This window comes from Neomonachus schauinslandi, chromosome 2 (assembly GCF_002201575.2).
Source record: "Neomonachus schauinslandi chromosome 2, ASM220157v2, whole genome shotgun sequence".
Taxonomy (NCBI): Eukaryota; Metazoa; Chordata; class Mammalia; order Carnivora; family Phocidae; genus Neomonachus; species Neomonachus schauinslandi.
Window position 1 is genome coordinate 126,531,247 of NC_058404.1, and position 26,516 is coordinate 126,557,762.

A 26,516-nucleotide genomic window follows, 5' to 3' on the forward strand; every position below is an offset into this window, starting at 1 on the left:
TCTTTCTTTCTTTCTTTCTTTCTTTCTTTCTTTCTTTCTTTCTTTCTTTCTTTCTTTCTTTCTTTCTTTCTTTTCTTGAGGGTAGGTGAAGGGGCAGAGGGAGAGGGAGACAGAGAATCTTAAGCAGGCTCCATCCTGGGCCCGGTGTAGGGCTCAATCCCATGACCTTGAGATCATGACCTGAGCCTAAATCAAGAGTTGGATGCTTAACTGAGCCACCCAGGCTCCCCAAAATCAAACACTAGTTTCTAAGAGAAATATAGGTACTGGAGATTTTGAAGGATTTTAAGATTTTAAAAGATCCTTTAAGTAGATATTAGTAGATATAAAAGTAGATTAAGTAGATATTAGTAGATATAAAAAATGCAGTCAGTACTGGAGGAAAAATTCTTCCAGAATTTTCCCCACTAATATTTTCAATGTGTGAAGCAGTGGAGAAGTTCTCCTCTTTTTCTTTCTTTCTTTCTTTCTTTCTTTCTTTCTTTCTTTGTTCTTTCTTTCTTTCTTTCTTTCTTTCTTTCTTTCTTTCTTTCTTTCTTCTTTCTTTCTTTCTTTCTTTCTTTCTTTCTTTCTTCTTTCTTTCTTTCTTTCTTTCTTTCTTTCTTTCTTTCTTTCTTCCTTCCTTCCTTCCTTTCTTTCTTTCTTTCTGTTTAGGGATTTTCTTTGTAATATTTTCTATCATTTTAAGGCTATTTTGTTGAAGCATCTCCGTGTTTTGCCAAGAATTGCATTCTGTCATCATTTGGTTTCAGAGGTAATTTAAGGCATTTACCCCAGACTAAGAATTTGAGCCTCTCAACTCCCAAAGGATATTTCAATTATTCCTCTTGCTTTGGCTTTAACGTGAGGCAACAATTTAAAATATTTAGTTGGTCTTTGGTGGAAAAAGAGAGATCCTGGCTTGCCAATGCAAAATTAAACATTCAGGATTCGACTGAAATCAGTATTTTACTCACTTAACAAAAATGCTTATATTTCTCTATTGTCCTACAATTTAACTTCAACCTGGCAACTTTTCCAGAACCGAACTAGACACGCTCAGGGACCCTGTGAAGGAGGGAAATCAACATTCTTTACCACCAACTGTTAGCGGGTAATGCAGTGCTGTTATTTAATGCCATAGTGTGCAAGAAGTTCTTATGTAGACAATAGCAGCTCCTGTGATTGCTCTCTAAATCCACTTTTTACAATTCAAAACACTACAGTCTATATGATGGGATCACAAACATTATACTCTATGCCGGTACATTTTGTGTAGGTTAAATACTGGTCAAGTTGGGATCTAGCAAAGAACTGTCAGCAAATTCACAAATAATCTTTGTTCTTATACTTCAGACTTGTAGGTTATTGCATTACGACTAGGCATATATAAAACTATATCTGGAATTCCTGAGTATGTTTGACATTCCTTTTATTTAAGAGTAAGAGCTCATGTAGATCAACACTTTTATGAGTAAAATAAATAGCGTTTAGGTTTTGAAGTGAATTGTAAATAGTTAATACTTAATTCCTTATTTGTAAGTTTTTCTATCCATCAAAATTACTCCAAAAATTCAATTCCTTTTTTCAGTTACCTGCTGAAATCTTCAAGGTATGTAACATAGTAAATGAATATTAGCCTCCTTGGCCAGAGTTGAATTTGGATGGTTATCTCCTTTCTGGCAGACACTAGCATTTTTGATACTATGTTTTACTGTGCGCTTATAGCAACATACAGATTAGAACATCAGCTCAGTTAAAATGAAATGGTTTTATTATAGCTTGTACTTTATCAATGACTGCATTAAAATTGTCTCTGGGATTGAATAGTCCTGTGTTTTGTGGTTGTTAATCAGTTGAAATGTGCCAGTGTTACCTTAAGGAAAAAGAGCTACAAACGAGGAGAAAGAAAGAAGCTCCCCAAGACAGAACTTTTCAAAAACACTATTATTTTCCATGTAAATATTAATTGATTAATTATTGATTAAATAATTTAATTATTTATCTCTTATAATTAAATATTTAAGTAATTAAAATAATCATATATTTAATTAACATTAAATATTATATATTAAAAGCTAAATCTTCTTTTGCATTTAATGGCTCCATCTGTCTGAGTTCACAGGTGAAAGTGTCTATGCAGGGGTTTTATGAGTCATCATTCATATGTTCTTTGAGAAACTGTGTATCTTATTTTTCAAACACATTCTAAGTGGGTTTTTTATTTATCTGATGAATCAGGAACTTAATTTTTTTTAAAGGCTTTTATTTTATTTATTTGAGAGAGAGAGGGCATGAGCAGGGGGAATGGCAGAGGGAGAGGAAGAAGCAGACTCCCTGCTGAGCAGGGAGACCGATGTGGGGCTCCATCCCAGGGCCCCGAGATCAAGATCTGAGCCGAAGGCAGACGCTTAACCGAGTAAGCCACCCAGGTGCCCCTTGAATCAGGAACTTTAAATGACTTCTTCAGAGTGGAAGGAAGCCAGTGGTTAGTTTTAGTTGTAAAGGAAAGCATTAAGCACAATCAGCTTACCTTTTTACTTCTTGTCCTGTATCATTTCAGGAAACATTTTGCAGCGTGCCTTACATGGGATTCTTAACACGGAGTGACAGTGTTCAGGGCTCAGACATGAAGCTCTCAGGGAACAGCATGATACTGGGATTTGCCTAGGCCAGGCAAAGCATACTTAGTCTATCATGCAGCTGGGTGTTATTTCTGTATATTATGGGAAGCTGGGATCTAATTTTTTATAGTTTTCTTCTTTGTCTCAGTCTGGTCCCATTAGATCCCCACTGAAATGGCATGTCTGTCATATATCTGAGGTTCTGTTTCCAGACTCTACACACCTCTAGACGTCTGGTCCTGAACAAAGATCACATTATCCTCATTACAAGGTTTTTTTAAAGTCTTGCAATCTGGTAGGTCAAGTCCTCTCCTTCTGTTCTCTTAATTTGTCTTGGTTACTTTGGTCCTTAGCATTTCCATTTGAAATTTAGGCTCAGGTTTATTCACAGACACTCTTGAATTTTAAATACAAACAGTAACTCTGATTGCAAATAAGGACAGTTTTGTCTCTTCTTTTCCATTCCTTACATATGTTGTTTATTGTTGTCTTATCTTACTGAGTTAGCTGGGCCATCCATGACTATGTTGAACAGTAAGGGTAATACTGGGGTTCTCATTATTCCTGACATTAAAGAAAATGCTTCTATTGCCTCCCCATTATGTATGATGTTTGCTCTACGTTTTTTTTGTAGAGACTCTATTTTCTTTTGGGCCTGGTGTCTTTCATGAATGTAACTAACTACCAATTCAGTTTCTTTACTGGTTAGTGTTAAATGCAGGCTTTCAGGTGTTTTTTGTTTTTTGTTTTAATTTGTGTTAGTTCACATATTTCTAAAAATTTTTCCATTTAAGCGTTCAGATTCAGGGACATAAAGTTATTTGCCATGTTAGCTTATGATTTTGAATGATCTATTTCATCTGCTCTTATGACCCCTTCTTGTGTATAATATTAATTTTTATGACTTTTCATACATTTTCTTTATCAGTTTTACTGGAGGTTTACAATTTGACCATTTAAAAGTTGTGTATAAAAGCTTGCCAGGCCCTAGTTTCCAGCAGTGCGTCTCTATACAGTCTCCCATTTGAGGGGGAACTTGATTCTCCTTTTTTCTGAAGGAGCTACCCTCGTGGATGACACTGCCTCTCTCCAAACTCAGGGACCTGCTTTACCATTTTACAGGTGAGGAAACTAAAGCTGGGGACAGGTGACTTGCCCAAGGCCATTCAGATAGTAAGTGGCAGGGGTGACCCCAAAGTCACACATTCCCTTTGCCACTGATCTGTTCCGCCCTTGAGCCTGTTCCTCACTGCATCTCTCGGTGGGAGCGCGATATGTCTTACTTTCATCCTTTTAACCCGTCATCCTCATGAAGTAAAGGCTTTAACAAAGTGAGATTATTGTAACAAATATACTGCTAATTGCAGTGAGGGGAAAAAAATTTTTTTAGGCACTGTCCTCTTTGGTGATCATTAGCTTATATTATAAATTTCCTTATAAATTTTCACCATACAAATATTTACCCGGAATTTCTTCTGTTAGGTTTTGTTTTTTTTTTTAAGATTTTATTCACTTATTTGAGGGAGACAGTGCTAGTGAGAGAGCACAAGCTGGGGAAGAGGTACTCCCCACTGAGCAGGGGAGCCCAATATGGGGCTTGATCCCAGGACCCCAGGATCATGACCTGTGCCAAAGCAGATGTTTAACCGACTGAGCCACCCAGGCGCCCCTCTTCTGTTAGTTTTTATGCAAAAGCTTTATAAAATATAGAAAGGATTTGAAGAATCCATAAATGTTTCCAATTGCATTTACATTTACTTATTTTTCATGTTCTAAAAATGTGCACATTTACCCTAAAAAACAAAAGTCTTCAGGTTTGGAAGTTTGTAGCTGTAAAAATCAAGAAACCAGACTTGTGCTCAGTAGAAAATATAATTATGCAAGTAACTACAGGAATGTGTTGTGCAAGTACAGCTTCATTAATGAGTCATGACTGTTGAAAGGATGTTCTAGAAGGAAAGATAAGCATTTGTCAGATGGTCACGGACCTGTGCCAAATCTTAGATTTAAAGATATATTTGCAGAGAACTATAGATAGCTGCCAACTTACGCTAATGATTTCTTAATGTCTTCTTTACTTGAGTGAAACACGATATAAAATAGCACGTTTTTGCAAATGAACCACAACAACAAACAATCCCTGTGTTTTCATGCAGAATTAGGAGGTAGACACTGACATTTACATGGCATTTGACCAAATGAGAAAAAGTTGTATGTTTAATTTTTAATATTGATCATAATGGATGTATATAAATCTACTCATATAATGTTTGTAAGGAAAATGCATATCATGTCTCTGTTGCTGAGGAAAAATTGACCTATGACAGCAAAAATCAATAAAGGAAAGTTGTGTAAAATGTTCGCCAAATAAAAACTGCAACCAAGAATGACACTTTTTCCACTCTGAAGGCTTTTTTTTGTTCTTTTGAGATTTAAAACAGATAGATCAAGGAGTTGTAACCACTACGCTTTTTATTTCCTAGATAAGAATGTTCCCTTTATTGTGATTACATAAGTATTTCCTTTTTTCAGAAGGAAGCTTACTACTTTACATTTTTTATTGACTATTTTTGTACTCTCCTATTTTTCCCACTATTTATTTCTAAGCTCCACATTAAGCTTCATTTAGTCCTAACCCCAAATTTGAACTCCTTCTATGCATATTTCTCCCCCAAAGTACTGGGGCTGTAAATCTTGGAATTTCATTAGTTCACTCCAGTGAATTCTTCCCTCTAGAGAGAGCACTCCCTCACATAGCGATGTGTGTGGCAGGTGCCATATGTCGCTTGGGTGCAAACTGGACTGGCTAACAGGAGTGGGCTGGGCATGGGATGTTCAGAGTGACTCGGTTTCCAGCAAGGAGCACCAGCCCCACCTACAACACCTGGACAGGGAAAACCAAGGCCCAGAGAAGTGGATTCACCAGAAATCACCATCATCATCATTTCTTGGATCTTGAGGGGGTCTAGATAGGCAACCAGACAGTTCTTTGCAGTCATCCTCACCATAGATAGACACCATGAATGCACGAACTTGGCAATCTGGATTTTTATGGTTTGTGTTTGACCTTTTATGTGATGTGCTTTCAAATATATATTTTTAAGATTTTATTTATTTGAGAGAGAGAGAGAGAGAGAGAGAGAGCGCGTGCGCACGCGCACAAGAGAGAGCGCATGAGCCAAGGAAGCGGCAGAGAAGCAGACTCCCCGCTGAGCAGGGAGCACGATGCGGGACTCAATCCGATCGGATCCGAGGACACTGGGATCATGACCTGAGCAGAAGGCAGACGCTTAACCGACAGAGCCACCTAAGACCCTGTGATGTGCTTTCAGACAGAATTTTGTTTTGAGAGTTCAGCCCAACTTTTCTATCTCACATTCCATTAATATCCTTGAAAGACTTCCTTAGCAGAAAATGAACTATTTATACTTAAGCCACTTAAAATTAATGATATTTATGACTTCTATTCATGGAATTACTATGATTATTATTTATTTTTAGTGTACTGTATTCACAGTGTTTATTCTTGACCATAGAATGAATTCAAAGTTATTATTGTTGATAGCTAATAATTAAGTGTTTAGCATTGTGTTAAATGCTTTACATGTATTACCTCATTAAATCTCCAAATCCGTATTAGTACCTCTATTTACAGAAGTGGACTTTGAAATTCAGAGAGATTTTATTGATTAGCCCAAAGATACATAGCAACTAAGATGAAGAGCTGAATTTCTAATGAAAATGTTTCTTTCTCAGTTGCCGGATCATCATAAAATTACCATACGTGCTACTACTATTGCTTAAAATCATTGTTTATAAACAATGACAATCGGAGGATACAAATCACAGAAAATCAAAAAATTGTAACGACCTACAGCTTACCCAATGCCGCCAGTATTAGCCAAGTCTCCGAAATTTAAGAGAAGTTGCAACCCAGCGGCATGGATGCAGTAAAAAAAAAAGAGAGCAATGTTTCCCTAAGTCATTGATTCCTAGAGGGGAATTCCACAGGGGTGGGAAGAGAGCGGATGGACGGCCAGCTCAGGTTGGCAACGCTTGGCTCCCATCCTCTTGCATGTACCCTGTTCTTGAAATCCTCATCCAGCTGTCCTCACAAACTCAGCTGAGTCACCAAAGCAAACAATAAACCAAATGTCAAATTACAAGTGAGTAAAGGCAGGACAAAAACAGCTTAAAATGGAAAGTTTTGGACTCTGTCCTCTGACAGTTGGTGATAGATAGCCTCTCACTCTGAATTTTTTTGTAAGTAAAATTTGAGTCTGGTTATTTCACTGGAATGTTCTAGCTAGTTCTTTTTTTTTTTTTTTTAAGATTTTAATCATTTATTTGAGAGAGAGAAAGCAGGAGCTGTGGGGGGGGAGGGGCAGAGAGAGAGGGAGAAGCAGACTCCCTGCTGAGCAGGGAACCTCACATGGGACTTGATCCCAGGACTCTAAGATCATGACCTGAGCTGAAGGCAGACACCAATTGAGCCACTCAGGTGCCCCATCCAGTTAGTTCTTAAAGAGAGGGTCATGATCTTAATTCTGTCAAATTTTCCCCATATGTTATTAGGATTCAGGCTTTGAAATATTCTCTAATATCTCCAGTTATCTCAAAATATGCCATAAAGTTTTGGAAAAAGTCCCCAAAGGAAAATGTTGAAACATCTCTAGAGGGCTGTTAAAATAATCTTTCAATTTTTCTTTTTCCAGAATCTTACCATGCCAAACTACAAACTCATTTATTTTAATATGAGGGGGAGAGCGGAAATTATTCGTTACATATTTGCTTATTTGGACATAAAATATGAAGACCACAGGATAGAACAAGCTGATTGGCCTGAAGTCAAATCAAGTAAGTGGCACAAGTAACAGTTTATGAAAATGTAGGGAAAATATGTCTCCAAAACCTTCTGTCTTTCCTCAGGGAAATGAAAAAATAGAGGTTTTTAAATCTCATGTAGCTTTACATTGAGAAGCAGCAGTTCAGGAAAGTTAAATCAATGCTATGTGGCCCAAATTTTCCTATTCAAGATGAAAACACAAACCTCACAGAAAGAATATATAAAGATAAACAATAAGAAGTTTTGTCATAAGAGCTGAAAGAGGGAATCCTGAAGCGAGTATTCTTGACAACTCGAATTGGATGGGCTTACTACAGATATCTACAATCTTCTGACAAGGGATCAGATATGCCGCTCTAACAGAAAACCAAACTCAAGTTGGCTTAAATAAGAAGGAAATTGTATCACATAACTGAAAATCCAGAAATAGGACAGGTTTCAGGAGATGACTTTATTCATTTTTCCTCCTCTGTGTGTTGCCGGCATCATGAGGCTAGTAGCAATAAGTTTGCAGCAATTTCAGCCCCACAGCCTTGAACAGTAACATCAAGAGGTATATGAGAGAGAAAGAGCACTGCTTCCTTAAGTGTTCCCAGAAGAATGAACAAAAACTCCCAGAAGACCTCAGCAAACTTGTCATGTCTCACTGGCTCAGATTGGGTCACATGTCCATTTCTGAACCAGTCACTGACCAAGCAGATGGGAAGAACCTTGAACCATCTAGTCTACCTCAGAAGTTGGGGTTAGAATCAATGTTCATGAAGTATGTGACTATTCAAAAGAAGGGTGAATATGTGAACAAAACTGGGATGTTTGATCAGAGGGAAGAGCAAATTGACAAACTGGGCAGGTAATCCAATGAAAACATGCTAGTTAGCACTCAGGACAAAGGGGAAGAATTAGAAATATTATTACATTAAAAAGTGTGTGGCTCTCAGTAAGCTGTAAGTCATCCTCTAGGTGCTATTTTCTTTTCTTTTTTAGAATGAAGAAAGGATAGATGAGCTAATTCTTTGCCCATCATGTCTGCCTAGAAATACTAACTAAATATTAATTATTTGTCCAAAATTCACATTTTTGTGTTGGTATTATTACAAGTTCGCTTAAAGATGAAGTTGAAAACAACTATTGAGTATTTGAAGACTTTTGGGCACCTGGTGGATTTCATTTAATTTCTCCAGCATGCCTTCATGGGATGTATTATTGTATCTATTTTATAGCTGGGATAACTATAGCACACAGAATTTATGTAATTTTTCCAGGTTCACAGTCCTAGCAAGGTAAAACTGTTTTTCAAACACAGGTCAATTTCATTGAGTGGCCCAAGTTATTTACACTAGATAATGCCAATAACACCATGATAACTGGCATATTAACAATACGTATCGCCACATGCCTTCTGGAAACATGATTTCCTTAAAAATCATTAGCCCTGTAGCCACTCTTTTCCTTGTTAGAGAACTCTTCCCTGGTGGGCTAGAATATCTTATTTCCTGTTCTCATGAAACTTTCTCATTAATATCCAAACTTTCCTCCTGCTATCAGAATTTGTACATGGGATTTTTAATTCTGTTGTTATAAAATGGGTGAAATTTAATTTTATCCATTAATTAAGATGGATAACAAGCTGAAAAGATGTTACATATAACAAATTCTGCCTTTTAGTTTTTAGATATAAATTCTTTGAGTGCCTCATACCCTATTCTATCTTGACTTTTCACTATGTTATTGAAAATGGAATTGCCAAATTTTCTTAATATTTTCATAGATTCTTTTTTTTTAAAGATTCTATCCATTTATTCATGAGAGGCAGAGAGAGAGAGGCAGAGGGAGAAGCAGGCTCCCCAAGGAGCAGGGAGCACGATGCGGAACTTGATCCCAGGACTCCAGGATCATGACCTGAGCCGAAGGCAGATGCTTAACCATCTGAGCCACCCAGGCACCTAATATTTTCATAGATTCTCAGAGTGGGAAGGTATCTTAAAGTTCATGATGGTTAGGATATATATATAGTTTCCAATGCTTTAACAGACACCCAGCACAAGTGGAATTTAAGAAACAAAATGGACATTTGGGAGGGGAAAAAAAGAGAGAGAAAGAGAGGGAAACAAATCATGAGAGACTCTTAACAACAGAGAAGAAACTGAGGGTTAATGGAGGGATGTGGGTGGGGGATGGGCTAAATGGGAGATGGGGATTAACATAACGCTTGTTATGATGAGCACTGGGTGCTGTATGTGCATGATGAACCATTGAACACTACTCCTGAACCAATATTGAACTGTATGTCAACTAACTAGAATTTAAATTAAAACAAAACAAAACAAAACAAAAAACAAAAACAGACACCCAACACAAAAATGGACTAAAGAGGATAGCAATTTATTTCTTTTGCATAAAAGCCCAAGCTGATATGGCAGTTCTCCTCCACAGAGCTGTCAAAGATTAGGTTCCTTTTTTCTGTTGATCTGCCACCCCTAGTTGGTTGTCTTATTTACATAGTGTAAGAGAGTCCTGTCTCCTTCCGCATTCCAGCTCACAGGAAGTATGAGAGGGAAGGAGGCACATCTCTTTCTTTCAACTGCATGACCAGAGAGTTTTACACCTCACTTCTGCTTATAGCCCCTTGGCAAGAACTTCTTCTTTTTTTTTTTTTTTTTTAATTTTTTAATTTATTTTTGAGGGAGAGAGAATGACAGAGAGAGAGAGAAGGAGAAGGGTGAGGGTCAGAGGGAGAAGCAGACTCCCTGCCGAGCAGGGAGCCCGATGCGGGACTCGATCCTGGGACTCCAGGATCATGACCTGAGCCGAAGACAGTCGCTTAACCAACTGAGCCACCCAGGCGCCCAAGAACTTCTTCACATGGTTACACATTACTGCAAGGGAAGCCGGGAAATCCTGACTTTATTGCTTTGAGAAAAAAGGAAAAAATAAATGTTAAAAACAGTTTATTACAAATTTTAGCTGGCCTCATCTCCTATCTGATTCAGGAGTGCTCTCTGGTGTTGGAAAGCCTCTATGATCTCCCCTCTGTGATAACCTAGAGTATCATTGGATATTTCTATTAAAAAGTTCGTCTAGGTTGGGGCACCTGGGTGGCTCAGTCTGTTAAATATCTGCCTACGGCTCAGGTCATGATCTCACAGTCCTGGGATCAAGCCCCTCAGCCCCTCATGGGGCTCCCTGATCAGCGGGGAGCCTGCTTCTCCCTGTCCCTCTGCCCCTCCCCCTGCTTGTGCACACACATGCTCACGCGCTCTCTCTCTTTCTCTCTCAAATAAATAAATAAAATCTTAAAAAAAAAAAGTTCTTCCAGGTCAAACCTGGTGGACTGTGCACAGGTATTGACATTTTTTTCTTTTCAAATAACATTAAAATACTTCTTAAAAAAAAAAAAAAGGCAAAGCCCTACAAGAACAAAGACATCAAGCTTGAATAAGAGAGCACAAAATTCTTAAAGCTGGAAAACAGGTCCAAGAATGGTAAGGTGACTAAGTAGGCCAGTGATGCCCAAATATAAGCCTGGTAGAGGCGAAGGCAAGCCGAATCACTGCAGGGAGCCCCCAAGAGGCTCAGGAATTGGTAGCAACAGAGAACTCTAAAAGCTGAACTGACAGAGGGTGGACTGGAAGCATGTGAAGCAACAGCATGACCGCCCTGGAAGCAGTATGGAGATGACTCTCAACAGACGACAGACCAGAGCTTTGTGGGACAACAGGCATTTCTGAGGACACAATACTACAAGCGGGACTCAGTGGAAGTCTAGAAACTAAATCGTGAGACTCAGAGCCCTTATCCCCTGCTCCCCAATCAGAATGCTACACCCAGACGAGTATCCCTTGGACAGAAAGAGTTCTCTCGGGGGGAAGCCGATCAGTCCCAGAGAAATGTCTAACAGACACTGGACAGGTGGGAGTCTCAAGGCCATGGCCCAGCCCAATCCCATATACACTGAGATTCCAATTAGCTTCTATTCCTTTCGCTTATTTAAAACAGCAATGGCAAACCATAAATTAAGAGATATTTGTGAGAAGACCTCTAATGTGAAATAGACATAAACAAAGAAGCAGAGGGAGAAAAAATCAGCTGAGGGCATCAGGGTGATGTAGCAAGAAAAAAACTTCAAAAAATATAAGACCCTCAGAGATGGGGTGCCTGGGTGGCTCAGTCGTTAAGCGTCTGCCTTCAGCTCAGGTCATGATCCCAAGGTCCTGGGATCGAGCCCCACATCGGGCTCCCTGCTCGGCGGGAAGCCTGCTTCTCCCTCTCCCACTCCCCCTGCTTGTGTTCCCTCTCTCGTTGTGTCTCTATCAAATAAATAAATAAAATCTTAAAAAAAAAAAAGACCCTCAGAGAGAAAAATTCTATATATTCTGAACAAGCATGCTATAAAAAGGAATGTTCAGAGACAAAAAGGTTTTGAAAATTAAAAATTTGATACAGACAAAACAAATGAAATCAATGAAATGATAAAAAATAAGGAACTCCTCCAGAAAGTACAATAGGAAAAAGAAATAAAAAATAAGAGAAAAAAGATTAGAAAAATTGAGACTCAGTAGGTTTAGGATGTCCGATGTCTCCATGAAATTCTGGGAAGAAAGAAGGAAAATTTTTTTTTTCTTTTTTAAGATTTTATTTATTTGACAGAGAGAGACACAGCGAGAGAGGGAACACAAGCAGGGGGAGTGGGAGAGGGAGAAGCAGGCTTTCCGCTGAGCAGGGAGCCCGATACGGGGCTTGATCCCAGGACCCTGGGATCATGACCTGAGCCGAAGGCAGACGCTTAATGACTGAGCCACCCAGGCGCCCCAAAGAAGGAAAATTTTAAAAGACTCTTCCTTATATAAAATTAAAATCTATCTCCTCAGTGGCTTTCATACATCGGTCTTGGACATATCATCTTAAATCGTGGAAAGCTGATTATTCCTTCTTTCACATCCAATTATTTGAAGCAGTCTAGTATCTTTAAGACAGCATAGAGAAAAAGCCACTGCTGTGTAGACAGTTCAATGATAATACTCTGAGTGAAGATAAAGGTCACTGGCTGAATACAGAACTGAGTCCCAGTTAACTCATGCATCCATCCCTCTAGTCACCAACTTTTAGAACTTGCTTGATTGTTTCTCTGATCATCATTGTGACTGTCAGCCCAAACTTCCCAGCCCAGGCTCTACTTCTTGATTTAGATACTGTTTCCCATGGACTATATCAGATCCACAAGGTAGGTCCAAGGGACAACTCTCTTCTGTTCCTTGAGTGATCCATTTATATCCCTCGGTTTGGATTTCCTCACCACCCAAGAAGGACAAGCTCCTGTTAGACTTAATGTGTGGTGCCTGGGAAATCACAGTATTCCAGGCATAGGACCAGCGCAGAGCACAGCAGGACCACCACGCTTAGCACAGGTCCAGATACTATCCAAAGACATTTTACCAAGATTATAGTGGTTATTTTGACAGCCGTATCTCACAGCCTTATATTCAGCATCACTAAATTCCTTAAAGTTGTTCGACAGGTGCTCCTGTTGGATTACATCTCCAATAACCCCAAAGTTATTAATTTTTTTCTGGAACCAAATGAAGGACTTGGCATTTGTATTCTTAAATTTCTTCTTGTTAGATGCAGCCCGATATTCCAAGTGTTGGCAATCATCCCAATCTTGGCTCAAATGCTGCTAGTAGCTGAAAGCTTACCATCCCACAGGTCATCCATGGTGCCAATGCTAAAAAATTATTCTTCATCTTGAGTTAATATCTGTGCCTTTTAAAGTACCTTTTAATTGTAGCTCTGCATTTTAGAGATAGTCGGAAAATGTCCAATTTTTCATCCGTTTGACAGCTGTACCATATTTGAAGATGGCTATTAGGTTTCTTTTGTCTTCGCTTGTTTTATCTCCCCCAGTAAAGAGTGCCAAGTTCTCCAGCCAAGCCTTATAAAATGTGGTTTTCAGACCCTTCTCTAACTTGGATACTATCCTCTGGGTTTGCTCTGATTTTTAATGTATTCTCAAAACATGGCTCTTAGAACTATCAACACAGCTGAGCAAAAGTTCCAGCTGAACTCAGTCTGAATCTCACCTCTACCAGGTATGTGACCTGGACTAATTATATAACCTCTCTTCACCTCACTTCCTCATTTGTAAAACGAGATAATAGTTAATGCCTACATCATAGGGTTGTTGTGAGGACTAGAAAACCTAATGGGTACGTTAAATATGTAGTACACTGCCTAGCATAAAGGGGGCCTCCCTCAAAATGTTAGGCATGTCAATTCCTAATCACATACTTCGCTGCAGATGAGGCATCACGAAGACTAGTACTCGACACACTCATTAGGTATGTACTCAAAGACGGTTTGATTCCTGACGTGAAGCACAGTTCATCTTTTACTTATGTGTACGAAAGACACTTGACGGTTGATTCTAGTAGTTGCTCTAGGGTCATGGGATTGTGAGCGGCACTTTGTTCTTTTCTCTCTTCCCAAAATAATTATATTTCCCAAAGTAAGGCACTGGTTGGAAAAATTGTGATCAATACATATGATAAAATATAATGTAGCCATTAAAAAGGTGATGTTTCACTGATTTGGAAAGATTTCAAAAAGATGTTGTCGAATAAAAAAAGTGGTTTACAAATACATACTTTAGGATGCTGTTTTTAAATATAAATGAGAAAGCAATTAAAATATTCAAATGGTTATAATTATGTGGTAGAAGTTATTTATCTTCAAGTTAGAATTTTTCTATAAAAACATATATTACCCTCTGACAAAAATATAATAAGTTTAGATAAGAAAACAAAGTAGGATCTACAGATAAAATGTTAATGCATCTGCTCTGAGGCTGCCCTGTATTTGTACAAATTGCTTGCTGCCTTACTATATACTTCACATAGTCCCTCATCAAAATAAGAATGTGGCTAAATTCCTTACCATAACTCAATATATAAATCAAACTCTCCATTTCCTCATCTTTTAAAAATTTCTTTTATTTCTTTTTAAAATTTTTTTATTATTAAGATTATTTATTTATTTGAGAGAGAAAGAGCACGAGCAGGGGGAGTGGCAGGCAGAGGGAGAGGGAGAAGCAGACTCCCCGCCGAGCAGGGAGCCCGACGCGGGGCTCGATCCCAGGACCCTGGGACCACGACCCGAGCCGAAGGCAGACGCTTAACGACTGAGCCACCCAGGTGCCCCAGACTATGGTTTTAAAGAATAATTAATGGTATCGCTGATCGAGGCCACAAAAATTAATGAAGCTTTAAAAGAAAGGTTTATTTAAAAGGTAAGTAGTAGGTATATGTAAGCCTATGAGGTAATACACAGTTTAATATGTGGTATCACTATAAACCTGGGTTTTAGACCTGGTGCTGCCATGAACTCTGCAGCAGGTCTTCTAACAACTCTTCTTCTAAAAGACTTATAAAGATTCCACTAGAGGGGGCCTATTGTCCCTTTTAGAACAAATATCCAGGAATTCCAGAACTTTAAAATCATGATTTGTTTCCATAATTATCAGTAAAAATGGAAGTAGTATTACTTGATTTTGTTATGGAAGTTGATTTTTTGCTTATTTTTTTTAAGCTCTTCCATTTGGTAAAATCCCCATTTTGGAAGTCGATGGACTTAACCTTCACCAGAGCCTGGCAATAGCAAGATACTTGGCCAAAAACACAGGTAATATGTTTATTGTGTTGAAGAGTTTTGATAACTGAAAAAAATACATGACATATATTCACTATTTATTTATTAAATAACTTTATTATTGAACAGTATAGTGTAAAGAATAAAACAAAAGATACGAAAGAAACAAACCTAATCAGCTGAGGGTAATTAAATGGATTGTGGCACTTCTACTTACAGGAATCCCATGTAGCTGAAAAAAGAGCAGGGATGCCCTTAACAAACTTGTAAAGGAAAGATCTGTAGGATATATGGGGATGTGTATATTGAGTGGGATATATAGTTTTATTTTCATAAAGAAATAATGGAAGAATACAAAAAAAACCCCTAATAGAATGGTTACCAATATGGTAGGTAGGTAAAGGAGCACAATGAGATGGATGGGGCATGGATAGAAGTTAGTCTTCATTGGATACAGTTTTATATTGTTTTGAATTTTTGAACCATAAGAATATATTGTCTATTAAAAAGCTAACATTTGAATATAGTAAATTAAATCCAGCGTATGTCTGGGCCTTAAATGGTCTCTATTTTATAGATTTGGCTGGAAAAACAGAATTGGAACAATGTCAAGTTGATGCGATTGTGGACACACTGGACGATTTCATGTCACGTTTTCCTTGGGCAGAGAAAAAACAAGATATAAAAGTAATGTGATCAGTTTGTTATTACTACTATTAATCATATCTACTTGTGGGGTGCTTTAAAAAGTTTCTTTTTATCGGGCGCCTGGGTGGCTCAGTTGGTTAAGCGTCAGCCTTCAGCTCAGGGATCGAGCCCCGCATTGGGCTTCCTGCTCACGGGGGAGTCTACTTCTCCCTCTCCCTCTGCCCCTCCTCCCACTCGTGCTTGCTCTCTCTTTCTCCCAAATAAAAAAATCTTAAAAAAAAAAAAGTTTCTTTTTATCAAAGTAAGACATACCTATAGTTTTAAAATATCAAATTATATTAAAAAATTTAAAACAAAATACAGTGATTCCCTGCTCTACCGTCTCTTCACATTAACACCTCCTCAGACATAACCCACTTTTTAACACTTTTAACTATTTCTTTAGGACACGTAAATCCGGCTTTCTTTGATTCACTAATTTTAGTTTCTCTGGATTTCTTATTATAGTAATAAGAATTTATCTCTTATGTAATCATTGTCTCTGCTCCCCTTCTCCTGAACTCCCAATATAATGATATTAAAATGTTTTGGCCAAATCAACAGTCACTTGTTACGTTAGTATGCCTACGCAAATATCGTACAGAACTGTCAGTTGTAGTATACTTTGATTTTATTTCATTGCTCGCTTTACCTCCTCAGAATTAGTAATTGCCTGTCCTTCGTTTGCCTAATTATTTTTACGTTTATTGCTGAACCTTCCCACACCATCCAGTAGGCCGCCAATACAATTTTCCACAAGGTCAATGATATCAGATTATCCACTATATTCTTGGGGAGATTTGGCCAAGATCCCCCTCTTTTTTTGCAGAGCTGTCTGGGTTTTCTGCGCATCTGCACATCTGTCCCCACTGGACTTGCCTCCACTGCCATCCCAGGGATGTCCTTCTCTTGAGTTGGAGTCCTATTTCCCAGATGCCATCCTCTGTCTTTGCTTACTTCTTTGTCCTCCAGGATTCCCAAAATTAAATGAAGGCTCGACGACAAGAGGTGTACTGATGACGGATATGTCTGTCTTGTGTGTCACACTGCTTCAGTCTGGTTTGGTCACCCTAAAAAACCTGGTGCACCGTTGTCATTCTGTAATCTTTATTATCATATTTTTCCTCTTTGTTTGGTCTGTCTTTCCCCAGGAGTCAGACCATCCTTTAGAATCCATGATAAAGAATAGGAAAATTAAAAAGTTTACCCAAAGCTCTCGGCATGTGGACAGGGTGTGTTGATTTTGAGCATCACTAGGCCATTTGTGGAGTATTTCCCAATATTACTATCTTTAGGGTCTAGAAAGAGTCCTAGAGAAGACTTCCAATTTTTGCCCAGAAAGAAAGGTATGACTGCCAGTGTTCTGGGAAACAATCAGCGAAGAGAGGGCTACGAGTCTCAGAACTTAGTGTTCAGTATGCATATATTCATTCAATCCCCTATTTTGAAGACATTATGAATGTCAGCTCCCAACACACAGACCATCGATTTCCCCTCTCCAGCCTTCTGATAAACACGGGGAAGTGGCATGTGTCAAGCAGTGTAAAATGAAAAAGGAAATCTTATGCTAAAACTACCTCTTTCACAGCTTTCAGCCACTCCTCACATTACCCTCTCCCTCACCTCCTTACTCACAATCCTGGATGTAGCCTGCCTTTTTCCGAACCATTTGAGGGTTTTATGGGGTAGATAGTATTGGTTTTCAGCTTTCTCTTTGCAGATACCAGTCATCCATGAGCTTTATAGCTTTGAATTTTGTTTTCTCTGGTCTCCTCTCCTGTTTTCCACCTCTTTGTGGGTGCTGTCTTTTCAAAAATATGTATTTACTGTGCTTTGGGGATGAAAAAATCATACATGTGTGTCAAATCCATCATCTTTCTCCAGAATTCTAAATAGACCTTGTAGGTTATGCTCCATTACCGCCCCCTAGTGGTTTCCTGGGGGGCACGCATCACAGACTCTATTTTAAACTCTTACTGACTCGTCTCCTCCGGTAGAACGTGTGGTGAGGGTAGTAATTATGTCTGTACTACCACTCATGTCCCCACGCCGACCGTGTGCCTTTCACGCAGCAGGGACTACATACTTGTCGAACGACAGAGAGCAAGAGCTGATTTCTCCAACAGCATATGCAGATGCTGCTCCGGCCCCCTGCATGCGTGTGGCCTCAGCCAGTCCTCCCAATCCTTTCATGGGATACGTGCTTTCTATCATCATGCTCACTTTGCAGATGAAGAAACTGAGAATCAGAGTGGTTAATGGAGTTGCCCAGAGCCATGGCCTCATCACCTATGCATACTTCCTTTTAAATGAGTGACTAATACCCAGAGCATCCCTTAGGGAGAAACTGTTATCTTCATTTTCCCGGATGGAGAAATTGAGGTTCATGTAGTAAAAGTAACTTGTATAAGGTTATTTAGCTAGAAAGTGGTACACAAGGAATTCAAATCCCAGCCGCTCGGACTCAGACCTCTTAACCACTGGTTGTTAAGGCCGCAGTGCCGGCTGCTGGTCGGTGTGTACATATGCGGTGGGGCTTAAGGTCTATATCCAAAAGGTACCGCACAGAGCGAATGACAGTTTAACAATTTACTTAAACATATTTATGCTAAATACCACTTAATTAGGAACTTCTGATTTCAATAGAGATATTTGGAACATAAAAGTATTCACATTTACTGATTCCTTGATATAAATGTAAGGTGTGTCACACACACACACACACACACACACACAATGACTAACCAGAGCAAAGTCTAAAATAAAAGCTCAGCTTTGATATAGCAATATATTCAGGCTCTGGAGTCACACTCCCAGGCTTGAATTCTGATGCCCTTCTAGTTGTCACATACCTACCTATCAATAGTTCAAATTCTTTGTCTGTAAAGTAGGGATACTATAGAATCTACTTTGAAGTATGTTGGGAGGATTAAATGTTAGCATGAGTACCTATGACTAGGTCGAAAGTGTTCAACAAATTTTAGATATTATAATTGTATTATCTAGTATATTAATAACTATTAATATATATAATTAATAGTGTTATATAGTTCACTGCTCATTGCTTTTCTTTTTGTCGGACATGGCATCTCTATTTTACACATCCTTATAAATGCAGAAACAAGTAGATACATAATGTCCAATTTAGAAAAACGGATCTAAAGCTTTTCGTTTCACATGCCAAAACCCCACTGACTGGCAGTCTATCAACTTATGGGCTTGCCCTTAGCAATTTTTTACCCTTCTGTGGCTGAGGCTCCATAATAGAAGCTACCTCCCAGAGGAAACTATTCTTTGAATGCTTATGATATGAGTAACGCTCTACCCTTGTATTAGAATAACAATGCTCTTACATACCTCCTATCTCAAAAAAAAAAAAATTCACAGGACAAAATCCAAATTTATAAATAAATCATATGAAGGGAGGACGCATTGCAGAAATATTGCAGTTGCCTACATACTATCTGATTAATAAGGAGGACCTGGCTAGTATACGACAAAAAACCTGCCTGGTTTTAGTTCATTTCTTCACCTAGTCTCCCTGAAGTGGGTCGCGTTGCTGCCACCTTGTGGTCAGGTAATTTTTCAAAAGCAGAATATTGGTAACAGTGAAGATGGATGGATAGTAAACATAGTCCTCTTATTATATGTGCCCTAAAAATCTATCAAATACACATAATTATAAATATTTCAATATCTGTTGCTAAAAATTCCACTTCCAGTTTTTAAAAAATTAAAATTAATTTAGAAGGCAAAATACGTTTGTGGACATTGGTCACCCTGATAATCCTTGAATTTACCACTAGTGTTTCTCTGGTTATTCAACCTGTCTGTTTCAGTTTCCTCATCTAAAGGATGTGGAGGGGAGGACGAAGGATGAACAGGATCAAAGAAATGCCAGTGGCGCATTTCCAATACTAAACGATTTTGGTAGTATGGATTTAAAAATGGTGCTTTGGAGAAACATCATTCCTCTAAAAGTCCTTTGATAGAATACAGTAGCAATGACTTCTCAGGTTGAGAAACCTCCTGACTTATAAGTCTCCAGAGGAAGAGGAAGGAAATTTCTGAGTCTACCAAGTGTAAGAGCGGCTAAGATTTATCAAGAAATGCATTTTAAAAAGTACACATCTGGAAAAAAGGATGTATAATCAAATTTCATCTTCTTTATGTTATTTTGGTAAGTATTCCTTACAATGACTCTTAAATACCAATAATTATGTTGGGGTTAGTAATTTACATATTGTTGGATGAGATGAGTCACTGGGATGATTCACCAAACTTATAGAGAACCTGGGCTACAGGAGAAGTCAATACAGAGAAAAGATTTTTATTTGGCACTGTGTGCACACAGGCATCTGTGTACATGTACCTTAAGTGGTGGAAATGCACATTCGAAGAAGTAACAAAATGATACAGGTGAGCACACAAAAGTTTTGGAAAGCTGTCCAGCAGCTACATCCTATTTTATTTTAAACTATGACATATTAACCATAGAGAAAGAACCTTATGAATGTAGGTGGTATAGAACAGTGGAAAGGATATAAAGTCAAAATAATGACAAACTTCCCAAGTTTCAGTTTGTAAAATCGGGCAAATGTATGTAAATATGTAATGATGCTTTTGTAAACTGTACCCTACAAACAAGGCATTATGTGGCAGTAATCTCTATTACCTTGCTAAGTTATAGTAATAACAGAAAGTAAATCAGCAAGTTGGTGAGGGAGCTATCCACTACCCGACTTGCCTTAGTAAGGCTGGATTTTATTATAGGTAATTTATCATTATTAATAAATAATATATATACACATATTTTATGGTATTTTTGAGTTTGGCTTACATTTTATATCCAAGATACACACCGGCCAGAATTTTCATATATAAGCAAACATTTCTTACAAAGAAAGAGGCCATGAATAAATTATTTGGTCTTTCAGAGTTTCAAGGAAAAAGACAATTTTTAAAAATGGATATATCTTAATTTTTCTCTTCTAAGGATATTTGATTTATAATGTTACCTTACATAATATATCAAACGGGGGCACTAGTTGATGGTTTTGTAGATAATAGTCAAGGCAGACAAACCTCATACTAAGGTACAATGTCAAGCCAACAAGATCCAGAAAGCCTAAGAGCATAAGGATTCATTATAGATCACTTCCATTAAGTGTGATGGTGAAATAAAAGACTGCCAAGCTGAAGGAGCCTAGCCATACAAAATAAAACTAATTTCTTTACCCTCAGTTATGTTATTTCACTTCAAAGAGAATGAGGACAATTTTATAAATTATCTTAATAAAAATTAAGATAAAAATCATGAAAAGATTTTGTAGGTGAAATATTTGGTCATTACATACAAAGAAACTGTAAGAAGTGGACACAAAAGTAATCCGTGAGTAACAAAGGGATGACTAAGTATAAGGAATCAGACCTCAATCTCGATAATGTCATATATTTGAAACAAACAAACAAGAACACATAGCTACGGGGCGCCTGGGTGGCTCAGTCGTTAAGCGTCTGCCTTCGGCTCAGGTCATGATCTCAGGGTCCTGGGATCGGGCTCCTCGCTCCGCGGGAAGCCTGCTTCTCCCTCTCACTCTCCCCTTGCTTGTGTTCCCTCTCTCGCTGTCTCTCTCTCTCTGTCAAATAAATAAATAAATAAATAAAACCTTAAAAAAAAAAAAAAGAACACATAGCTACTTCTCTTTCTTTCTGAACTCATGTGGGAGAATAAAGATGGAAAAATCTACTTCCTCTTCAAATCACGTTATTTTTCTTCCTATTATCCTTAAAGTGGTCTTCTTCATCCTCTCCTAGAATCAAGTGTTTAATGAGCTACTTACATATGATGGACCTCATCTGCTGCAAGATTTGGACACATACTTAGGGGAAAAGGAGTGGCTTACTGGTAACTCTGTGAGTATGTTTTTACATCTTTAAAAAATACAAGTATACACATATACACATACATATAACCAAAAACTTACAAAGACTCAGTGAGAAAAAAAAGTTACCCATAAGGAAGGAATAGATAGCAGGGATAAAAGCTAAACTACTTTGGGGCGCCTGGGTGGCTCAGTTGGTTGAGCGACTGCCTTCAGCTCAGGTCATGATCCTGGAGTCCCGGGATCGAGTCCCGCATCGGGCTCCCTGCTCGGCGGGGAACCTGCTTCTCCCTCTGACCCTTCCCCCTCTCATGTGCTCTCTGTCTCTTTCATTCTCTCTGTCTCAAATAAATAAATAAAATCTTTAAAAAAAAAAAAGCTAAACTACTTTGAATAAACCTGTTTTGGTGGACTTAACTTTGGAACTATGAACTAAAATATTCTATATAATTATATAAAAACAATGAAAATATTTTAAAAAGCTAACACTGCAAAGCAAAAGCAAAGTGAAGCAAATGAACCTATGTTAAATTGATGCATGAAGTGTGTAGAGAAGTACCTATTTGAGGAGAACCATTTTAAGAAATATCATTTGTAAAACACAGTAACCTGAATACACATTTTATTATAAATATTCTCTCAGAACCAAAAAATAGAAATCTTATACCATTTTTAGTAGAGGCATACATCAGAGAGACATTATGGGTTTGGTTTCAGACCACAGCAATATAGTATCACATATCAAATGGATTTTTTGGTTTCTCAGTATATATAAAAGTTATGTTTACACTATACTGTAATCTGTTAAGTGTGCAATGGCATTATGCCTAAATAAACAATGTACATATCTTAATTAAAAAATACTTTATTGCTAAAAAATGTTAACCATCATCTGAGCTTTCAGAGTTGTAATCACTGATCACAGATTACCCTAATAATGAAAAAGTTTGAAATATTGCAAGAATTACAAAAATGTGACACAGAGACACAAAGTGAGCAAATGCTGTTGGAAAAATAGTGCCAATCGATTTGCTCAACACAGGGTTGCCACAAGCATTTGTCAAAAACGCGCTATCTGCGACATGCAATAAAGCAAAGCGCAATAAAACGGGCGTTCCTGTAATTATATTCTTAGTGGTACTGGGTACAGTCATATTGTTTTATTAGGATTTCTGATATAACTATATTTTGGGGTAAAGCAGTAAGAAAATATGTGGACATCACTGAGAACCAGGATTTTCAGTGTGGGAGAAAGAAGACACAGATGTAAGGTCAGCAAAGCTAAGTAAACACCCTATTCCTGAATGTGAAATATATATATGAATATATATAAAAATATTATATGTGAATATATAAATTTATATATATATAACATAAGGTCATGATGCACTGACTGTATCTTAGGCTAAATAAAGGAAAAACCATGTTGTATTTCTTTTTCTTGAAACAATGACCAACCCTGTTGTCCTGGGCACCTTCAGGACCCAGATTCTGGTCTCTAAATATTAAAAGGAACCAGGGCTTCTTAGAGAAATGGCTTGTTCTCAGTTTGGGACAGGAAATGTAAGATGAGCTGGAAATACCTTGTCATATCAGAAGCAAATAAATTATCAAAGACAACTGAACTGGGGACTCAAAAGTCAACTTGAAGCAAACGCTTCCACTGGCTAAATATGGGACAATTCAAGCTTCACTAAGAATATTAACAGCAGTGGATTGAAACAAATCAAAATGAATGAATCCATGAATTTATGATGACCACTCCTACCACCACAACCAAACACAAACACATACATGCAAACCCCCAAACCAAAGAGAACTTCATTGGTTACTTTTGGAAGATGATATGGAGACAAATTATTACTCTGAAAACTCTTTTTTAAAAAGTTGGGAGGTTTGAATGAAGAATTTATCTTGCCTTTCTGATTGTGCCAATTGTACCTCGAGATAACACAAACCGAAGGGCAAAGTTTGTCTTCATATAAGTATTCCAGTTAGTAAGTAAAAGGGGAGATTAAAATCAACTATCACCATTTTCCAACCCCTGATGGTTGGAACAGACCAAGGCATTGACTAATAATTAGTAAGATCACAAAAAGCGAGACCATCAGCTATTACAGCCCTACTACTGAGAGAGAGGAGCACGTTACTGACAAAAACTCAAGTCTAAACATGACTCATGCTGTGGTAGGTCGGAGTCTGTGCCTTCAAGGAGGCTGCATTCTAGAAGACACAGACTGCTTTGGGCAGCACTCTTGGGACTTACTCTGTTTATGGTCTGTTGAGTCCTTCTGGGTGACATGGATGCATACTTTCCACATCTTTATTCTCAACTTCCAACCTATCACATGCCTCTTCATTTCCTCCCACGTTCCCCAAGAGACTTTCCTAAAATGGTCCTCTCCCTGCCCTACTGAAGGACTTAAAATCCACCCCCCACCCTCGTTTTCTATTAAGATTCTTCTGTAAACTACCTCCTGACCCCATCTCTCAGCACTCCCCCTTCCTCAGTGTTCCACACACACTGGCGTTTTGTGCACTCCTCCAACACACAACTCACTCCCACCTAAGAGACTTTATACTTGCTGTTCCCTCTGCCTACAAGGCTTCATCTGCAGACCGCTGCCTGTCTGGATCCTGTTCTCATTTAAGCCTGGGCTTAAATGTCACACATGTAAGGGTCTTCCCTCCATGACCACCTGAGGGTCCTTCCCATCACTTCACTTTTTCTTCATCATCCCTACTGGTTGACAAATGTTTGTCTTCCTGCTTCTAAAACAAAAGGTGCACCTGGGAAAGGGCCTGTATCACATCTTGCTCTCCAGTCCAGCCCAGCCTAGCACACAGACCTCCACGTCGCACACAGTAAGTACGCCATAAATAAGTGTTGACTGAACTCTGAATCCTCTAACCCAAAACTCTCCTGGTTGACAGGTGTTTAGTATGCAGGTTCATGAAACACTAGCAATTAGCATTATTAGATTCCATACAAAAATAAAACTACGGATAGCCCACATTTAAACTTCACTCTTTGATGGGTATTCATCATCTGGAGTCAAAGTAATGTTCAGCCAGATTAGTTTCTAGTCACAAAGGGAAAAAAAAAAAAGTGTACGAAGAAAAAGTATACAAGGGTAGGACCAGGCTGTCATCACACCTGGGGATCCACTAATGCTCAGACACCTTATGTCTTCGGAGGTGATGCAATCTAATGTGTTAGCCAAAAATATTTCACTTGCAACTACGAACTCTCTAGGGATAACCTGCACCCTATCCCTTTATACTCTGCAAAAGAAAGGAACAAGGTAAGATGAAATAACCACACAAATCCTGAAGACATGATGTTCTTCAGGACTAGTGTGAAATCTCCAGTAAAAGGGAGTTAAAGGGCATAACCAGACGAAATGCATGTCTTGGAATGGATTCTGATTTGTCCTATAAAGGAAATTTTTGGGACAGATGAAAAAGTATTGATTGGGTATTAGACAATGTATTGTTGCAGAGAGGTGGAGATTTAATCAAGTTATTAAGAGTATGTATTCTAAAATCTCATTTAGAACACACACACACATGTGATACCATTATCAAAGAGGTGTTAATGGTAGCAACCTCTGGGTGTTGGGAATATGGTGTTATCTGTAATTTTCTATCATATACTCATTCCACTTCCGTAGTAACAGATAATTTTGAATTAAAAAACTATTCTTGATTTAATAAGTTATGCCTTCTATGTTCAAATGGCAATTTTTGTTTGCTTTAAACTAGGTAACTTGGGCAGATTTCTACTGGGAAATTTGCAGTACCACACTTTTGGTCTTTAAACCTGACTTGTTGGACATCCATCCCAGGCTGGTAACATTACGGAAGAAAGTTCAAGCCATTCCTGCTATCGCTGACTGGATACAACGAAGGCCCCAAACCAAACTCTAGGTAATGTGTGCTGCCTCTAAGCTTTGTTATTCGCAGCATCACTTCCATCAGATAAGAAGCTATGTCAGCCTGCCATGGAATCTACACACTCCCCTCCGCAGCTCCACCAACTCTTTCACTTTTGCCATATTCTGTTTTAAAAAAAAAAAGAGGGGGGAACGAGATCACTTAGTTTCGAGCATCCCTTTTGTTTTTTTTCCCTTTCCCTTAGAATAATTTCACATCATTTACAATTGAGAAAAAAGTTTATGATACAGGCAGGGCTCACATTTCATGGGTTTCGACATGCATGGATTTCAATCACAATGGTTAAGGAACATACATGTTTCCCCCCAAAATGGTTTGGACTTAAGCTGTAATTGCATAAAGTGTTAACTTTGCTGCTAGCTCTGTGGTCCACAAATCACTATGTAAATAACAGATGCACAGCATGACCAGTGCCCAATCCCATCACTTCTTTCCAAGGCTGTTAATGAGTGGCCACTGCACAGCTGTTACTCATGCACAGGTAGCAGGGTGGGTAGCTGCCTTGCCGGCTTGTTTCTCAGTGATAAACCCACTCAGAAATTTTTAAAAAGTGGATCATTGAAAAAGGGAACTCAGCAACAAAGATGAAAGTACAATAAAGAAATGAAAAGTGACCATGCTGGAGCCAAATTCAAATTACACGTAAATGGAAAGAGCGGACTATGAGAACATTTACACGGCTGCAGTTCAAGGGGGCTCCAGAGATGTAGCTGGAAGAACTTGGCAGACCTACTGACAGAAATGAGGAAAATGGCCGTGACAAAGATGATGTTCCAGAGGAAGGGAGACTGCCAAAGAGCTTCACGTTAAAAGAACAGAGATCAAAAGAATGAGAAGACAAGCCACAGACTGGGAGAAAATATTTGCAAAAGACATATCTTTACATGGTATGTAAAT

General features: G+C 38.4%; 1 protein-coding gene across 1 annotated transcript in view; it reads left to right on the forward strand.

Annotated features, from left to right (window-relative positions):
* Positions 1-25,748, forward strand: part of HPGDS (hematopoietic prostaglandin D synthase) — a 26,339-nt gene extending 591 nt beyond the window's left edge. Inside the window, exons 2-6 of the mRNA XM_021680396.2 lie at positions 7,319-7,460; positions 15,031-15,123; positions 15,668-15,777; positions 21,595-21,693; positions 25,428-25,748. Coding sequence (XP_021536071.1) covers positions 7,328-7,460; positions 15,031-15,123; positions 15,668-15,777; positions 21,595-21,693; positions 25,428-25,592 — 600 coding nt within the window. The 5' untranslated portion in view covers positions 7,319-7,327 and the 3' untranslated portion in view covers positions 25,593-25,748. The remainder of the gene's footprint in view (positions 1-7,318; positions 7,461-15,030; positions 15,124-15,667; positions 15,778-21,594; positions 21,694-25,427) is intronic.
* Positions 25,749-26,516: the final 768 nt, after the last annotated feature.